The sequence below is a fragment of the Balaenoptera musculus genome, chromosome 17 (assembly GCF_009873245.2).
Source record: "Balaenoptera musculus isolate JJ_BM4_2016_0621 chromosome 17, mBalMus1.pri.v3, whole genome shotgun sequence".
NCBI lineage: Eukaryota > Metazoa > Chordata > Mammalia > Artiodactyla > Balaenopteridae > Balaenoptera > Balaenoptera musculus.
Window position 1 is genome coordinate 67940540 of NC_045801.1, and position 17250 is coordinate 67957789.

General features: G+C 36.3%; 1 protein-coding gene across 3 annotated transcripts in view; it reads left to right on the plus strand.

Annotated features, from left to right (window-relative positions):
- Positions 1 to 17250, plus strand: part of ARFGEF1 (ADP ribosylation factor guanine nucleotide exchange factor 1) — a 151433-nt gene that overhangs the window by 45713 nt on the left and 88470 nt on the right. For all 3 annotated transcript variants that reach the window (XM_036830408.1, XM_036830409.1, XM_036830407.1), the window contains exons 2-5: positions 12926 to 12956; positions 13497 to 13653; positions 14663 to 14809; positions 16253 to 16432. In XM_036830408.1, the coding sequence (XP_036686303.1) occupies positions 12926 to 12956; positions 13497 to 13653; positions 14663 to 14809; positions 16253 to 16432 (515 nt within the window). The remainder of the gene's footprint in view (positions 1 to 12925; positions 12957 to 13496; positions 13654 to 14662; positions 14810 to 16252; positions 16433 to 17250) is intronic.

The following is a 17250-nucleotide window of genomic DNA, read 5'->3' on the forward strand; positions in this document are numbered from 1 at the left end:
TTTTCCCATATAGGTCATTAGACAGAGTACTGTGTAGAGTTCCCTGTGCTATACAGTAGGTCCTTATTAGTTATTCATTTTATGTATAGTAAGGCCCTGACTCTCTTCAGTTCTCTGAAGGCTGAGAGAGGTGAGGAAGCTGCAGTTGAAAAGTTTGAATCTAGCAAAAGCTGGTTCATGAGGTTTAAGGAAAGAAGCCGTCTCCATAAAATAAAAGTGCAAGGGGAAGCAGGAAGTCCTGCTGTAGAAGCTGCAGCGAGTTATCCAGAAGATCTAGCTGAGATAACTAATGAAGGTGGCTACACTAAACAACGGCTTTTCAGTGTAGATGAAACAGCCTTATATTGGAAGAAGATGCCGTCTAGGACTTTCATAGCTAGAGAGGAGAAGTCAGTGCCTGGTTTCAAAGCTTCAAAGGACAGGCTGACCCTCTTGTGTTAGGGGCTTATGCAGCTGGTGAATTTAAGTTGAAGTCAGTGCTTATGTACCATTTTGAAAATCCGAAGGCCCTTAAGAATCATGCTAAATCTGCTCTGCCTGTGCTCTGTAAATGCAACAACAAAGCCTGGTTGACAGCACATCTGTTTACAGCATGGTTTACTGAATATTTTAAACCCATTGATGAGACCTACTGCTTAGGAAGAAAGATTCCTTTCAAAATATTACTGCTCATTGATAGTATTCCTGGTCACACAAGAGCTCTGATGGAGATGTATTCAATATAACAAGATTAATGTTGTTTTCATGCCTGTTAATAACACAGCATCCATCATCCAGCCCAGGGATCAAGAGTTTGAAGTCTTATTACTGAAGAAATAAAGTTTTGTAAGGCTATACCTGCCATAGTAGTGATTCCTCTCATGAATCTGGGGAGAGTAAATGAAAACCTTCTGGAAAGGATTCACCATTCTAAATACCATTAAGAACATTCGTGATTCATGGGAAGAGGTCAAAATATCAGCATTAACAGGAGATTGGAAGAAGTTGATTCCAGCCTTCATGGATGACTTCAAGGAGTTCAAGGCTTCAGGGAAGGAAGTAACTGCAGATGTGGTGGAAATAGCAAGAGAACTAGAATTAGAAATGGAGCCTGAAGATGTGACTGAATTGTTGCAGTCTTATGGTAAAGCTTTAACAGATGAGGAACTGCTTCTTAGGCATGACCAAAGAAAGTAGTTTCTTGAGATGTAATCTACTCCTGGTGAAGATGCTGTGAAGGTTATTGGAATGACAACAAAAGATTTATTCAATAGAATATAACATGAACTTTGTTGATAAAGCAGCAGCAGGGTTTGAGAGGATTGACTCCAATTTGGAAAGTTCTGCTGTGGGTAAAATACTGTCAAACAGCATTGCATGCTGCTGAGAAGTTGTTCCTGAAAGAAAGAGTCAATCGATGCAGCAGACTTCATTGTTGTCTTATTTTCAGAAATTGCTGTAGCCGCCCCACCCTTCAGCAACCACCACCCTGGTCACTCCCTCCACCAGGTGAAGGTTTGGATGATTGATAGCACTTTTTAGCAATAAAGTATTTTTTGTTTTGTTTTTCTGCCGCGCCGCACAGCTTGAGGGATCTTAGTTCCCCGATCAGGGATTGACCCTGGGCGTACAGCAGTGAGAGTACTGAGGCCTAACCGCTGGACCATCAGGGAATTCCCAAAGTATTTTTTTAATTAGGGTATGAATATTGTTTTTTAAGGCATAATGCTATTGAACGCTTAATAGATTACAGTATAGTATAAACAGCTTTTATATGCACTGAGAAACCAAAAGTTCATGTGACTTTATTGCAATATTCGCTTTATTGCAGTGGTCTGGAACTGAACCCTCAAGATCTCTGAGGTATGCTTGTATACATTTATGAAATGCTTTCATAAAATAAGCTTGGGTGGTTGCTTACTGGGTATTTATCTACTGTTGTTTGTACTTTTTTCAAATTTAAAAGTTTCCTCAAAAAAAAAAAAAAAAAAAAAAGACTAAACCCAGACCAAAACAAAGCACTTTCACACCTCCAAGATTCTCCTAATATAGTCTTAAGAGACAGAAAACTAAATATTATCATGCCTATTTGAAAAATCTGTAAACTGAGGTTTAGAAAGGTCATACAGAGGCAGACCTGGGGTTTGACTCTCAGTCTTTTGGGGCCTCTAACCCATTTCTTTCTACTGTATTTCGCTTGTGCAGCCAAGTGTGAAATAGAACCCAAGGCCCTGACTTAAACAATGCAGTATTCTTTCCATGATCCCATAGCTGCGGCTTCTGCATTTCTTACATTGAGCAGAATCTATGAAATGTCTAATTGTTTATTTACCAGTAGGGGTGTTAACACTTAGAACAGTAACTCTGTTTTTGTTGATTTTCACTGTAGCCACTGCAAGTTGTTGACAGTAAACATCCACTACATTCTTTCTGTTCAAATATTAAGTTCCATTAAAAGACCATTTTCATAATTCGTGGTTTCTCTAAATGCTTGTTTTCACTTAGTGAAAGTGAAAATTTATTTAAATTTGGCTTACCTATGTTTATTACTTTAGTGTCATTAGGCAGACACTCGATCTGAATTCTGTTGAAGTTTTTATTTTGTATTTATTTTGTATTTTATTTAAAATATTTTATACAGAAAGTCTGGAATGGAAAAAAATTATTGACTTGAAATATTTACTATTCAAAGTATATTTCTAGTTTTGGTTTTCAAAACAGCAGGATTTTTTCTCTTTCTGAATTAATAGGCAGCACAGTGGTTTTTTGTTTTGTTAGAACTTTTATGGGCACATTGGAAAACTATGATAATAACATCATTCTAAAATTAATATTCTTTTAATTGATAAGTCATTGAAATTCAGTCATTTGATTTAGGCTTGTTTCTTAGCAAAATCGCACTTAAATCATTCCATACCCTTCTTGTCATCTTGGATAAGTCGCTTCAGGTTTTTTCATCTCTAAAATGGGCATGTTGGTAATGCTGTCTGCTGTTCTAAGAATTAATAATATGTATATAAAACTTCTTTGTAAATTGTAAAATGCTACACAAACAAGATATTTTTGTTGTTTATTAGACTCTTTTCTATTCATGTGATTTTGGTGAACTAATCAACAATTTTCATTATCTTAGAAGACATTTCTCACGGATCTGAGTATTACTGATATACCACACATTCAAGAAACAGTTTCAGTCTATTAGAATTTTTTATTCCTAGTTTTAACTTATTTATCACAGAAAAAATTATTTGAGTGCATTAGAGAACTTAAATTACAGTAGTACCCCATGTCTGCAGGGGGTATGTTCCAAAATCCCCACTGGATGCTTGAAACAGCGAGTAGTACTGAACCCTCTATATACTATGTTTTTATCTCTACATACATACCTGTGGTACAATTTAATTTATAAATTAGGCACAGTAAATTATGAACAACAATAACATAATAAAATAGAACAATTATAACAATATAGGGTAATAAGGTTATGTAAATATGGTCCCTCTCTCTCTCTCAAAATATCTAATTGTACAAATTTAATGCCTTTTCCATCTTAACTAAGCACTTAACACACTGTGGCCATAACTTTTGCAGTTTGAGGTGTGACAGCAAAATTAGCACAAATTTCTTTTTCTCTCTTCACAATTACATGAGTAGAAGATTGGTTTTTACCATAGATCTTAGCAACCTCAGCATTCGATTTTTTTTTCTTTCCTTGTTAAGTCAAGAATTTACACCTTTTCACTTAAAGAAAGCACTTTAAGTGAAGCTAAAGCTTCCTTTTGGCATATCCACATTGCCAGCATCACTACTTTTACACTGGGGCCATTTTCTAAGTAAAGTGAGGGTTACTTGAACAGAGCACTGTGGTACCATCTATGACCATCGATCCTGATAGCCGAGAGGGCTCTACTGAATGACTAAGGGCAGCATACACTGAAGGGATGATTCACGTTCTGGGTGGGACAAAGCAGGATAGCGTGGGTCAGCACGAGATTTCATCACACTACTCAGAATGTCATGCATTTTAAAACTTAGGATTGTTTATTTCTGGAATTTTCCATTTAATATTTTCAGACTGCAGTTGACTGCAGGTAACTGAAACCTCGGAAAGTGAAACCGAGGATAAGGGGGGACTCCTATACCTGTTATGTTTGGCCAGAGATCAGGGTCTAAATTTAAAAGTTGTACAGTGCCTTTCTGTTACAAGTAATTAAAAATTTCTTAAACATTAAATTAAATTTGGAATTCTAAGTTTGAGTTATGTGTAAGCTGTAAGCTAACTGCAATTCATGTGTCTAGTTTTCATTTGAATCCAGTCACTCCCCCTTAGTTGGCTTTTGCTCTTTTATGGTAGAAGCATCACTTTTCACCTTTATTCTGAAAATTCCACCAATATTCAAACCATTGAGGACAATTACAATATAATAGAATGTTTGCAGTCAGAATTTTGCACTCCTTTTTGACATATGCTCTAGAACCATATTATCAGTTGGGGGTCTGCTGGCTTTTGGCAGGGAGGGCAGGAATATTGGCTTTTGAATGAAAATCTATTCTTCTCCCTTTCATATTTCAGAAAATAGCCAAGCCTGTATAGTCCTGTGATGAGAAAACATTTATTTGAAATTCACTAGGAAATTTGGTAATCTAAAGACTGCTCAACTTCTTACATCATATATGCTTGTGTGTGGGGGGGGGTCGGTTTAGTAAAAAGTAAATCAGCATTATTTTTGCCAATAATTTTGGAAGTAATGGATTCTATTAAAAGTACATATTGGGTTTCCCTGGTGGCACAGTGGTTGAGAATCCACCTGCGAATGCAGGGAACACGGGTTCGAGCCCTGGTCCAGGAAGATCCCACATGCCGCGGAGCAGTTAAGCCCATGCGCCACAACTGCTGAGCGTGTGCACCACAACTACTGAAGCCCGCGTGCCTAGAGGCCGTGCTCCACAAAAAGAGAGGCCACCGCAATAAGAAGCCCACGCACCGCAACAAAGACCCAACGCAGCCAAAAATAAATAAATAAATTAATTATTTTTAAAAAGTGCATATCAATATAAAGTGCATTCACTTGCGGAAAAATTTCTATAGTTTGGATTATAGAGCTTGTTTCCTTTTATAGAATACCGTAAGGTAAAATTTAGCTTAGCTCAGGGCAAAATGGTTACAGATACCTAATTAGTAAACTTTCTAAGATGTGTAAAAGAGTACTAAGTATTGCATTAATAGCTGTGACAGTTTTTACGGTAAATCATGGCAATGGACAAAAACTTTTTATCTATTGCACAATATCTATATTGTGCAATATATATATATATTGTGCTTATCTATAAGCACAATAACATGTGCTTTGACCCTAGGGTTAAAGGTTAAATGAATATTTGTATTGCTCTGCGACATGTGGGATCTTCCCGGACCACGGCTCGAACCCGTGTCCCCTGCATTGGCAGGCGGATTCTCAACCACTGTGCCACCAGGGAAGCCCCCCCATTGCATCTTTTTGCTTCTGTTAAATAGGAAGGGAGGTGGGGGGCAGTGACAGTAGTAATATAAGGAAAAGTTACCTTTCTGACTGCTTTCTGGGTGCTAAAAAGAAACTTAAACTGATATTTTGTTTTAAATTACTTTGTATTTCAATAGCCATCAACTGTTTATATATGATTTAGTCATAATTTTGCAACCTAATTTTATAGAGGACCTCCAGATTCTGAGGAGGCTGATAAGTATATTACAAGGGGGTTAGTTTAGGGGGCATGTCCTGGCTGCATTTTATTAAGCACCATACCTGTTAACTACCCGGATTCCTTATCCAAATGCTCAGAACACATTGGAACTTTCCATGTTCCTGGCAGTTTTTTTGTGCCCCTCAGTTAGCTGTCTCTCCCAGTCGCCAAGGAGTTACTTCAAACCCCACTCTCCTCAAGCCTCCTTAACCCTTTCTGTTCCAGTTATCTATTGCTGTGTAATAAACCACTCGTAGACTTAGTGGTGTAACTCAGTGATCATTTTGCTATGCTCACAGAGTCTCTGTGTGTCAGGAGTTCAGGTGAGGCATGTTGCTGCTCCACAGTGTCTAGAGCCTCATCTGGGAGGACTGACGATGACGGGGGGGGGGGGGGCGGGGCGGGGGGGATGCGAGTGGCCGGGACCTGGAATCCTCTGGAGTCTTCTTCACTCACGTGTCTGGCGCCTGGACTGTGGTGACTTGAAACTGGGCTCAGCTGGTGGTGTCGCCTGAACCACTTACATGTGGCCTCCATGTGGCTTGGCCTTCTCACATCAGGGCCTTTGGGTTCAAAGAGTGGGTGTCTGGAGACCCAGCATTCCAAGAGAATCAGGCAGGGGCTGCTTGGCCTTTTCTGACCTAATCTTGGTGGTGTTCACTGTCCCTTCCACTGTATTCTGTTGGTTATGAATGAATCTCTAAGGCCAGTCCGTATTCAAGAGGAGGGGAATTAGACTTTCTCTCTTGGGGGGGTGTGCACGGTCACTTTGCAGGAGGGCATGTGGGGTGGGAGATAACGTAGTGACCATTTTGGAAAATACAGTCTGCCATGCTGTCTCCTGATCTTCAAATTTATATGCCTTAGTGCCTGCTGAATACCGCCACTTGAACATCCGGGTCACTTAAAACAAAACGTGGCCAAAACTTGCCTCTTCTTCACCCCTGCACCTTCACCCCTACTTTTGCACAGTGAGAGAACTGCGTTTTGTGTCTAAATTAATGGTACCTTTATTATCCAGTTAGGCAAGCCCTGTCTCCTCTCCTTGCTCCTCTTCCTCCTCCTAGATAAATGAGATTGTTTCATTGTTTTTCCTCCCAAGATGTCCATGGAATTCACAGTTACTCATCCCTACTGTCACAGCTTTTGTTCAAGCCATGATCTCTTCCTTAGATTACTGTAACATTCTATTTAACTCCTGTATTTTTATTTAATCCTTAACTGTTTGAAATGTGATGCTAAAGTCACATGTTTGGCTTTGAAAAAGTAAATCTAGCAGAATATATATATCCAAAGGAATGTTATTTTTCAAAGTGATCCCTTACATTTATGCAATGTTTTATAAATATTTTGTTTAAAATTGCTTTCATGTATAGTCATCATTGACCCAGATTACTGCTTTTAATTGATCCTGTATCATCTCTATAGTTTGGGTTACAGGCTTCTTTCAGAATCTGATGAGAGTTATGTACTTTTTCTAAAACACTGCTCACGCACACACAATTTGACATTGGTTCACAGAAGCACTGAAGTTGAGAACTTCTGTTTTGTAGTCACATACCATTGCTCATGCTTGGCTCCAAGCCACTTGGGGTTAATTGGTGCCTAGAATCTGATTCCCTTTCTAGAAATTTTTCCTTCTGTGAGGTTATTCATTTAAAAGAAGGAAGCAGGCAGGAGAGAACTGCAAACAGTGAATTTCCCAAATATTTTTGAATACTGGCAGTATTATGATAATTGATGCATACCCTCCCACCGTTATGGCTTTGAAGGAGACAACACATTGGATGTGTAAGTTCTAATGTATTTATTAAAAACTCTTCATTTGAAGGCTTCCCTGGTGGCACAGTGGTTAAGAATCCGCCTGCCAATGCAGGGGACACGGGTTCGAGCCCTGGTCCGGGAAGATCCCACATGCCGCGGGGCACCTAAGCCCGTGCGCCACAACTACTGAGCCTGCGCTCTAGAGCACGCAAGCCACAACTACTGAAGCCTGCGTGCCTAGAGCCTGTGCTCCGCAATAAGAGAAGCCACCGCAGTGAGAAGCCCGTGCACTGCAACAAAGAGTAGCCCCTGCTCGCCGCAACTAGAGAAAGCCCGTGCGCAGCAACGAAGTCCCAACTCAGCCAAAAATAAATTAATTAAAAAGCAAAAACTGATTAACAAAAAAAAACAACTCTTCATTTGAACTTGTGTTTCCTTAGATTACCAGTTTAGTTTGCGTTGAGTAAGTTCTGTTGCTGTGCAAGCTATGCTGTAAGACCAAAGGTGTCGTGAGAGGCAATATCAGTCATGCATAGTGTAGAGATGATAGAATTTGTTGGCTCTGTATAAATATAATTTTGAAGTGTATATTTGTACTGTCAGTGCAGGAAAGAAAGCTGCTAAGCAAGTTGATCGTAAAAATATTATGAGAGGAAATATTGAATATACTTAGGAAATCATGTACATAACTTGCATGTGATCAGTTATTTTTTTAAATAAATCATTCTTTCCTGTTCCTTAAGTCCTGTGCCTTATCATCTGTGCCAGTAATTTAATGTACTTGGTTCCAGTAATTTAATGTACCTGAAGGGAATGAAATTTGTGTTTCTTTCAAAATACTTTAACATCTATACTTTTATGCTAATTTACAGTGACCCATTTCCTCCAATTTTAATCTTTCCTTCTCTATATAATGCAGTGGTTGTGTTTATAAGGTTTTAAGAAGATTGTATAAAAATAGTTCTGAAGGGATAGGGGGAGTTAGTGGCTAGAGAGAAAAGAATTCCTGAAAGAATTTCAATAGTAAAGTTTGTTTTAAGTGTTATGACTGCATAGTTTAAAAACCTAAATATCACTAAACAAACAAATCCAGTGTCTGGTTTTTATCTTATATCAGCTCAAGAGTGATGACTTTTCTTATCACATCCAGTATTGTCTGTTTGTATTGTCCAGTGTTTCCAGAGCAAAGTCACAACTGTTTTGCTGTTTGTGGTCATCCTTGTCATGATTCTGACTTTAATAGGAAAATATTTCACAATTAAGCACCAAGTGGTTTTTAGTTTGAGTATGCTACTTCTTAATTTGATACTTCAATATTTTTTTTCTTCTGGGTGTTTTTTCTTTAATAATTGAGAATTAGTTAGTTTACAGTTGACCCTTGAACAAAGCAGGTTTGAACTGCGTGGGTCCACGTATACGTGGATATTTTTCAGTAGTAAATACTACAGTACTACACAGTCCGTGGTTGGTTGGATTATGGATGCAGAGGAACAGCAGAAATGGAGGGCTGATTATAATTTAACCCTCGCCTTGTTCAAAGGTCAACTGTACTTCTTGATTCTACTGTTGAAGGCCAACCTGAAGCAAACTGTTTTCAAGCCCTAATTCATTAAACTAGAGAGGCAGTTTCCTCAAAGGCTGTGTTACTGGACATTTATTATAAGTTAAGAAAACTGAAAAGAAATTCCTTTTTAGCATAGGCTCAAACACTAGTCCAAGAAGTCTTAAAGGTACAATAAATGGATGTGGACGTAGTGGACGAAACCCAACTGTCTTGCACTCATTTCTTTTAACCACTTTCTAGCAATGGATCTTAAACTTGTTTGTCTGTTAGAATCGCCTTGAAGCCTTGTTAAAACAGACTGTAGAGCTCTACACTCGTCGTTTCTGATGCAGCAAGTTTGGTGTAGTGTCTGGTGATGCTCATGCTGCTGGTCCTGGGGCCACACTTGCAGAACCACTGCTCTACACTATGTTTACCCTGAATTTTTCAGTTCACCTGCATCAGCTAATAAAAGGTTGCTTAAATATAGCACACTGTGTAGTGTGTAATACACTACTTTAAGACTAGAGAAACTAGTTTCTGGATCACTACTTACCAGCTGGCTGACTTTTAAGCCATTATTGGATCTATGGTTTCCTTATCCATAAAGTGAGGAATTGAGGATAAAATTAGGTAATGTATAGAACAGTGTTTTAAACTCTATTGCTGCACAAATATAAAGTAGTATTACATACTTAAAATTTTTTCAGTTTGTTTTAAAATACCGTGGTTTGTAATATTGTTACTTTCAGTATTTTGATACTTACTCTACGGCTCCTCTGTTGCCACTTGTTCTTTTAATCTTTTTAGTGATAGTGTCTTTCAGTTTAAGTGGCCTTGAATGGCTTTGAAAGGAAGTATATTAAGATGAATACAAGTCTTCAGAAGACTGTAAAAATGTAAGCATTTTGCAGGACCATGAAGATAACCCTGCAAGCTGAAAACATGCAAGCTATGTTAATAATCAGTGGGAAAAATTGTGATAGTTCTGTGACCTTTAAAGATTTTGTCAAAACATTAAAAACTCTTTGACTGTGGGTTAAAAATGTTACAGGAAAATGAAAAAAATAGGAAAACTCATGTTTAGTGCAAAGTAATTTAAAACATTAGAAACATTGAGAAAGTGTTTTTTGCTTCTTTGTAAAAAAAAAAAATGAGATTACTTTGAACAGTTTTTTTTGCCTTGTATAATTTACAATAAGGAGATAAATAGAAAGATATAAATAAATGTTATAGTATGATCTGAATTACTGGAGAAAAATTACATTCAATTTAACTTGTGTTAGGTATGTTTTATTAGACTATTTAAATGTGGACATTTAAAATATAATGGAATCATAGAATGAAATAGTTCATAGAGTCTATAGGATCCTTTGAACCATAGTGTTTTAGAGCAAAGGTCAGCAGACTTTTTATGTAAAGAGCTTTGTGGGCCAAGAGGAAAAGTCAAGGATATTGTAGTACTTAACAAGAGAAAACAGATTTACACACATTTTTTCTTAATGAAATTCAAAATAATAACAATTGAGTATAAATTTTGTAACCCTGGTCTACTAATGAGAAGAGTGGAATTCTTTTAGGGGGGTAACATTATTCTTCATTGGGCTTCAAAGTTAGTGTTCCCTATCATCAAATTGATCACAAATATTCAGCTGTAAAAACTATTCTTGAACTGATGTGCTTTATGAAAAGAAGTGATGGGCTGGCTTTGGCATGTGAGACATACTTGTTGATCCCTGTTTTAGAATATATTGTAAGTACCTTTGCAATCACCTAAGTAGTGAAGTGAGGGTTGTTTCCTACGGTCACACAGTTTTTTAGTGACAGGTTATCTCATTGACAGGTGTTATCCAAACACAGTGCTCTTTAAAATGTTATACTACCTCTGATATTCTTAACTAATGTATTATTTACTGAACCAGAATACTCTGTTTCCTAACTGTTGTATAAATGGAAATTCACTTTATGCAAAAACTGTCACTCATTTCCCTGCTTCTCATACCTCACATCTTTTTTCTACCTTACCTGGTTTTTAGCAATATCTCAGCTTCTTAATAATAGTAATGTTTTTAAATAAAAAAATACTTTTAAAAATTTTATGAAGATTTGGGGCAGTTAATATATCATTTCCCCCTCATCTGTACTGTATTTTTAAAAGTGATTTAAATTATTTTTATTACATTTTTCCGTGACCTGTACAATTTTAGTAGCCATAAGCAGATCTTAAATATCAGACACTGTGAACTTTTATTTAGTAGTATTTTAAATATCCCCAGATAATATTTTCACATTGTCTCCCTTCTACTCCTACCACTGGTAAAATGGAAGGAGCGTTGGTCCACAGAGTACTAGACTGAAATACCAAACATCAGTGCTTAGCACAGAGTAGGTAATGAATAAATTGTGCAATGACAGAGTAATTTGGCAGGGTCACTTTATAAAGGGCTTACTATAATATCTGGTACGTGGGAGATGCTTCATACAAGACAGTTTTTTTTTTTAAATAAATTTATTTATTTTATTTATTTATTTTTGGCTGCATTGGGTCTTCGTTGCTGCGCGCGGGCTTTCTCTAGTTGCGGCGAGCGGGGGCTACTCTTCATTGCAGCGCGCGGGTTTCTCATTGCGGTGGCTTCTCTTGTTGCGGAGCACAGGCTCTAAGCGCATGGGCTTCAGTAGTTGTGGCTCGCGGGCTCTAGAGCGCAGGCTCAGTAGTTGTGGTGCACGGGCTTAGCCACTCCGCAGCACGCGGGATCTTCCCAGACCAGAGCTCGAATCCATGTCCCCTGCATTGGCAGGTGGATTCTTAACCACTGCACCACCAGGGAACCCCCAAGATAGCTTTTAATAATTATTAACTTATGGGCTAGAAGTTGTTTATAATACCAAATTTAAATCATTTTGCTGAATATTCATAGATACACCTATGTAATAGAGTTGTTTAAAAAACCAGGATCTGGGAGTTAGATTACCTAGTTTTGACACCTAGTGAAACCAAATTAGTCACACACCCAAGCCATGCAGCCCTTGAGCAAGTCTGTGCCTCAATTTCCTTATCTTTAAAATGGAAATATGATAGTACAAACCTCATAGGGTTGTTACAAGGTTTAAACATGTTAGTACACGTAAAACGTAATAGTGCTTGGCACATAGTAAGTTCCCAACAACTGTTGGCTGCAGTGGTAGTAATTATTAATGTTACATTTGAATGCTTTTCTTACAAATTTCAAACAGGTTTAATCAATTAACCAGATTCCCCAGTTTATCATTAAATTTAAGGTTCTTCTATTACAGGTAGAATTTATCTAATTTACCTCATCTCTTATGGATATAAAAAGCAAAAGGGAAAATTTCCTATTAAATTGAGCGTGTGTATTTTGCAGTGCCTTGTATAGTCCTAAGTAGAAAAATTGGTTAAATATCAACACATATATACATGATCAAGAAATTATAGTCCTGGCCTGATAATCTCCTTGAGATAACCCCAAAGGGGGTACATTGAGTTTTTCTCCTAACCCACCATGTGCCTTGTATGTTGTCACTTGAACGCAGCATATACGTATTATTCCGTTCTTAATCCTAGTGCTTCTGGTTAATGTAAAGAGCTACTTGACCCCCACCCCCCGAAAAACTACTTGGAGAAAAGGAAATGCTTTGGGGATTAGTCATCTGTAATTCTACCCTATCCTTGTGGTTGTTAATGTATATTCTTCATATAGTTTTATAGAATTATTTGTGTAAATTAATACATTTGGCTGCAACAGAATTCTGGTGCCTAATTTTCTTTTGAAAGTGCATTCTTCCCAACTTCTTGTAGCATTTATAAAATAATTTATAAAACCTGTAATCACATCGAATTAGTTAATGATCTTTCCCTTGTCAAGTTTTCTAATGTATGCTTCTTTTTTCCCTCCCCAGAGGAAATAAAAGCGGAAACTGAAAAGCAGAGGTTTGTGGGGTTTCTTTCCTTAATTTGCAAACTTGTCAGTCTTGGCCAAAATAATAATACAATCATGTGTATTTTAGTGTGGCAAATTTTCTGCATGTGATCTTCATAAAATCAATTTTTTAAAAAATGATTTTTGAGAAATATTGAATATAATGGTAAGCATACTTATAAATATAAAAAAGTCTCATAAATAAGCAAATAAGGGTATTTCTGAAATACTGTGAGATATGCTTTTAAAGTCTTTGCTTAAAGACTTTGATTCATATTTAGAAAGATTACTAAAAATTTAATCTAAATACTTTATTTAAATTAATTAATTAGTTAAAAATTTTTTTCTTGCATTTAATTATAGCTCTGGCCACTAGCTTATGACCTATAGCAAATCACGTAACTTCTCTGGGCTTTGGTTTCCTCATGAAATATGGGAAAATAAAAATTGGTTTAGCAAAGTGCTTTGCTTTTTAGAACTGAAATTAAAGTGAGTGTATCATCAATATGATGAATGTGATATTTTAATCAGACTCTTCTTTTTTCACTTAGTCCTCCTCATGGAGAAGCAAAAGCTGGATCAAGCACTCTTCCACCAGTGAAATCAAAGACAAATTTTATCGAAGCAGACAAGTACTTCCTGCCCTTTGAATTGGCATGCCAGTCCAAGTGTCCCCGCATAGTTAGTACATCTCTAGATTGTTTACAGGTATGTATGAAATGGCACTATCCAAAAACCATCTAATTTGAATGTGTTTCTAAGTAGTACTCACAATTGATGATTCATACATTTTCCATGAAAGCTTTGATTATTCTTTTTTGTGGTAAGAAACCAAATGGTTGCTTATATTCAAGAGAAACAATAGTTGCAAAAAGATGTTTCCAGTGTAAGGATAGCAGAAATCATTAGTTAGCTTAGTGAGACACAAAATCTTTACTAAGGTTATCGATAATGGAAGTGTTGTAACCTGCTGCTGATTTTACATACTTCATTATTTGCAGTGATTTTACTGGATGCTTGCTGTTTTGTGTAAAGCAGTAGGTTAATATTAACAGTTTAGTATTTATATTTACTGTGAAACTTTAGCTCTGACCTTCATTTATGTCAGAAAAATTCCTTTCTGTCTTCCTGTTTTACTTCCACACACAGACACACACACACATAAGGATAAGTTCATTTGATTTGTGACCTTGTTTTCTCTGAAAAATTAATATCTAAGGCCTTCCTTCCAGGGTTATAATGGTAATGATGAATGACCAAATCTGTGATTTATTGCAGCCAGTGTCTGGAAATGATTTTCTGCATATTCACAGATCTAATTTGGAAAAAGATTTTGGGTCATTTGAACGTGTTAAGATAGCTTTCACAAAAGCAGTGTCAGTAATGTTTGTACAGAAAGACGTAAGCTGTTAGAACTCACCAGAGACAAGTTCTAAGGCCTGCCTTTCTCAAAGTATTGCCTGGTGGTTTTGCTATGGTTATTTTTCTGTTTTTGTGATTATTACAAGTGTAAATAATTTCACATGTTTATAGCTAATAAAGCTTTCTTTAGGAAAAGTTGGTATAGCCTTGGCTTTGATTATACCTTAATATTTTTGTGTAAAAAGTTTAACATATGTTCAGTTGTATATCGTAATTTTAATGTATATTTAATTAGTATATATATATATATATTTGTTAGCTTAATTAGGATCTTTATTTTCTTCCTCTATTTCAGAAACTTATTGCTTATGGGCACTTGACTGGCAATGCTCCAGATAGTACAACACCAGGCAAAAAATTAATTGATAGAATTATTGAAACAATTTGTGGCTGTTTCCAAGGTCCTCAAACAGATGAAGGAGTTCAATTACAAATAATAAAGGTAATTAATTATAAAAATGAACTTGTTATTCATAATCTACATTTTTTTAAATCAGAAGCCTTTTACCTTGAAAATATTTGGAAAAGTCATTTTATGTGCTTTCCAGCTATAATAGAGGTCATTTGGGTGCTTTTTAGACTCCATATCAGGGGATTTTATTGTTGAATGCCAGGAGTTCACTAGGAGAAGATTCATTACCAAATCTCTTATTTTGAAGGCCCCAGTTTAGGCCCCCAGAGTCTTCCAGAGCTTTCCAGTTTCTAACATGGTTCTATCTTTTGAGCTTTAGGGTCCCATGTCAAGGTCCTGTGACCCTTCTACTTTCTTCTACTACTGTCAGACCACTTGTAGTCTAGTCCCACGTGCACCAGCTTTTCTGCTTGAGCCCCAGCTTTCCTGCTTCCCTTGCACCTGTCAATCTGCTGAACCTGCTCAGCTAAATCCTGTCCTGGGTTTGTGCTCTGATACACCTGGATCATTAAATTCCTTTAAAGAAAAATCACTCACTTGTGTTTTCAGTCTACTATACGTATTGAATTTTTAATGTTACTGCTAATAGTAGTGGTGGTATGTTTATTTGTTAGTAAAAATTTTCCTGTACTATTAGTACTTTTGAAATTGTTTACATGTATGAAGTGTCCTTTATGTGTGTCTGTCACCCCTTCTGAGCCTTTCAGTCTCATAGCTGCATTTACTTCATAAGTCATAAAATGTCTTTATTCTAATAAAGCTATTCAGTTTGGCCTGTTGTTTGCAGTTTCATGTTCAGTTGTGGTTTGTTTAGTATGTGCTCAATGCTGACCCTGCATAGCATTGTGCAACATAGAAAGACAAAAGATATGAGTCCTTGCTTTTGAGAAATTGAGTAACCTAATGTGTGACAGTTCACATAAATTATAGCTGTTCACTTTATTGGAGGATTCACCTTAGAATTATTTTAAATGCTTTATTTTACAACATTTGTAAGCATCTTCAACAATAATAACAACAGCACATTGAGTTCAGTCTATAAGTTAAATCTCAGAAAAATTTGAAAGTGAATAAGACACAATATGTATCCTTCCCAAGTTGACGTCTAGTTCAACAGATACATCATATGAAGCATATCTGTGCTACACTATGACAGAGTATTAACGCTGTGCATTTTAGTAGACCAAAATAATATTCTATTAAAATGAAACTCGGATTGAAATAAATCAGTTGAATGGTTTTTTAGCATTTTGGGTTTGGGAGGATTATATGGAAACTACAACCAGGATGGGGAAAACATAAAATATTTTAGCAATTGATGATATATTTAAGGCAGGTAGAAAATCTGTATACATTACCTTAAAGTGGTAATGGTGTCTGCAATTTTTAATTCTAATACAAAAATACCAATGTATTTTTGTGCTGAAACTCTGGATGCAAAAAAAATTGCTTTAACTGTATTTTTTTTTAAAGGCTTTACTTACTGCAGTAACATCTCAACACATAGAAATTCACGAAGGAACTGTACTGCAAGCTGTGAGAACATGTTACAATATCTATCTAGCAAGCAAAAATCTCATCAATCAGACAACAGCCAAAGCTACTCTTACTCAGATGCTAAATGTTATCTTTGCACGCATGGAAAACCAAGCAGTAAGTATTAAAAAATGAAAGAGATTGTATAGAACACCACAGGCATCAACTATAGAAAAGATTTTACAGAAAATATAGTGAAATCTTTTGTGCCTGTGAGGAAAATGTCTTTCATTTACAGTTTTACGTACTGGAGATCTGTGGTATTGTTTTTGTTTTGAGGCTTACTGACTTACTTGACTTTGGATAAAATACATTTTTAATTGTTCACAAATAGAATTTGAAAGATATCGATTGCTATCATCCTCATGGAAGTGTTTATGGATTGATATTTTTATTGCTCTCAAGCTTAGTAGATGAGTGTAATGTAAATATCAAGTTACCTAATTTGATCTATTCTGGTATAAAATTATTTATTCATTGAGCCTTTAAAAAATAAAATAAATTTCTATAGTGATGAAATATATTTGGGGAGGAGGGTAAGAGACCAGCAGCTAGAGAATCTTTTTTTTTTTTTACATTATCTAGGTCTTCATAATTAAAAACCAACTTCTAACTTTTTATCTGGAACTGATTTTAAACTTACAGAAAAGTTGCAAAAATATTTACAGAGAGATCCTCTTTACTCTGCTTTCCTAATGCAACATCTTACATAACCATGTTACAATGTTCAGAGGCAGAAATTAACACTGGTATAGTACTATTAAGTAAAGTAACCCTGACTACTTAGTTAAGGCGGTATCTTCCAGGTTCCTCCACTGAAAAGTTATTCTTTTACATTTAATAAATATCTCAGGAGAGATACTTTCAGACTATGCAAATATCCTGTTTTTTCCCTCATATTCCCCCACACCCATTTGAGTATCCATTGGTGGATC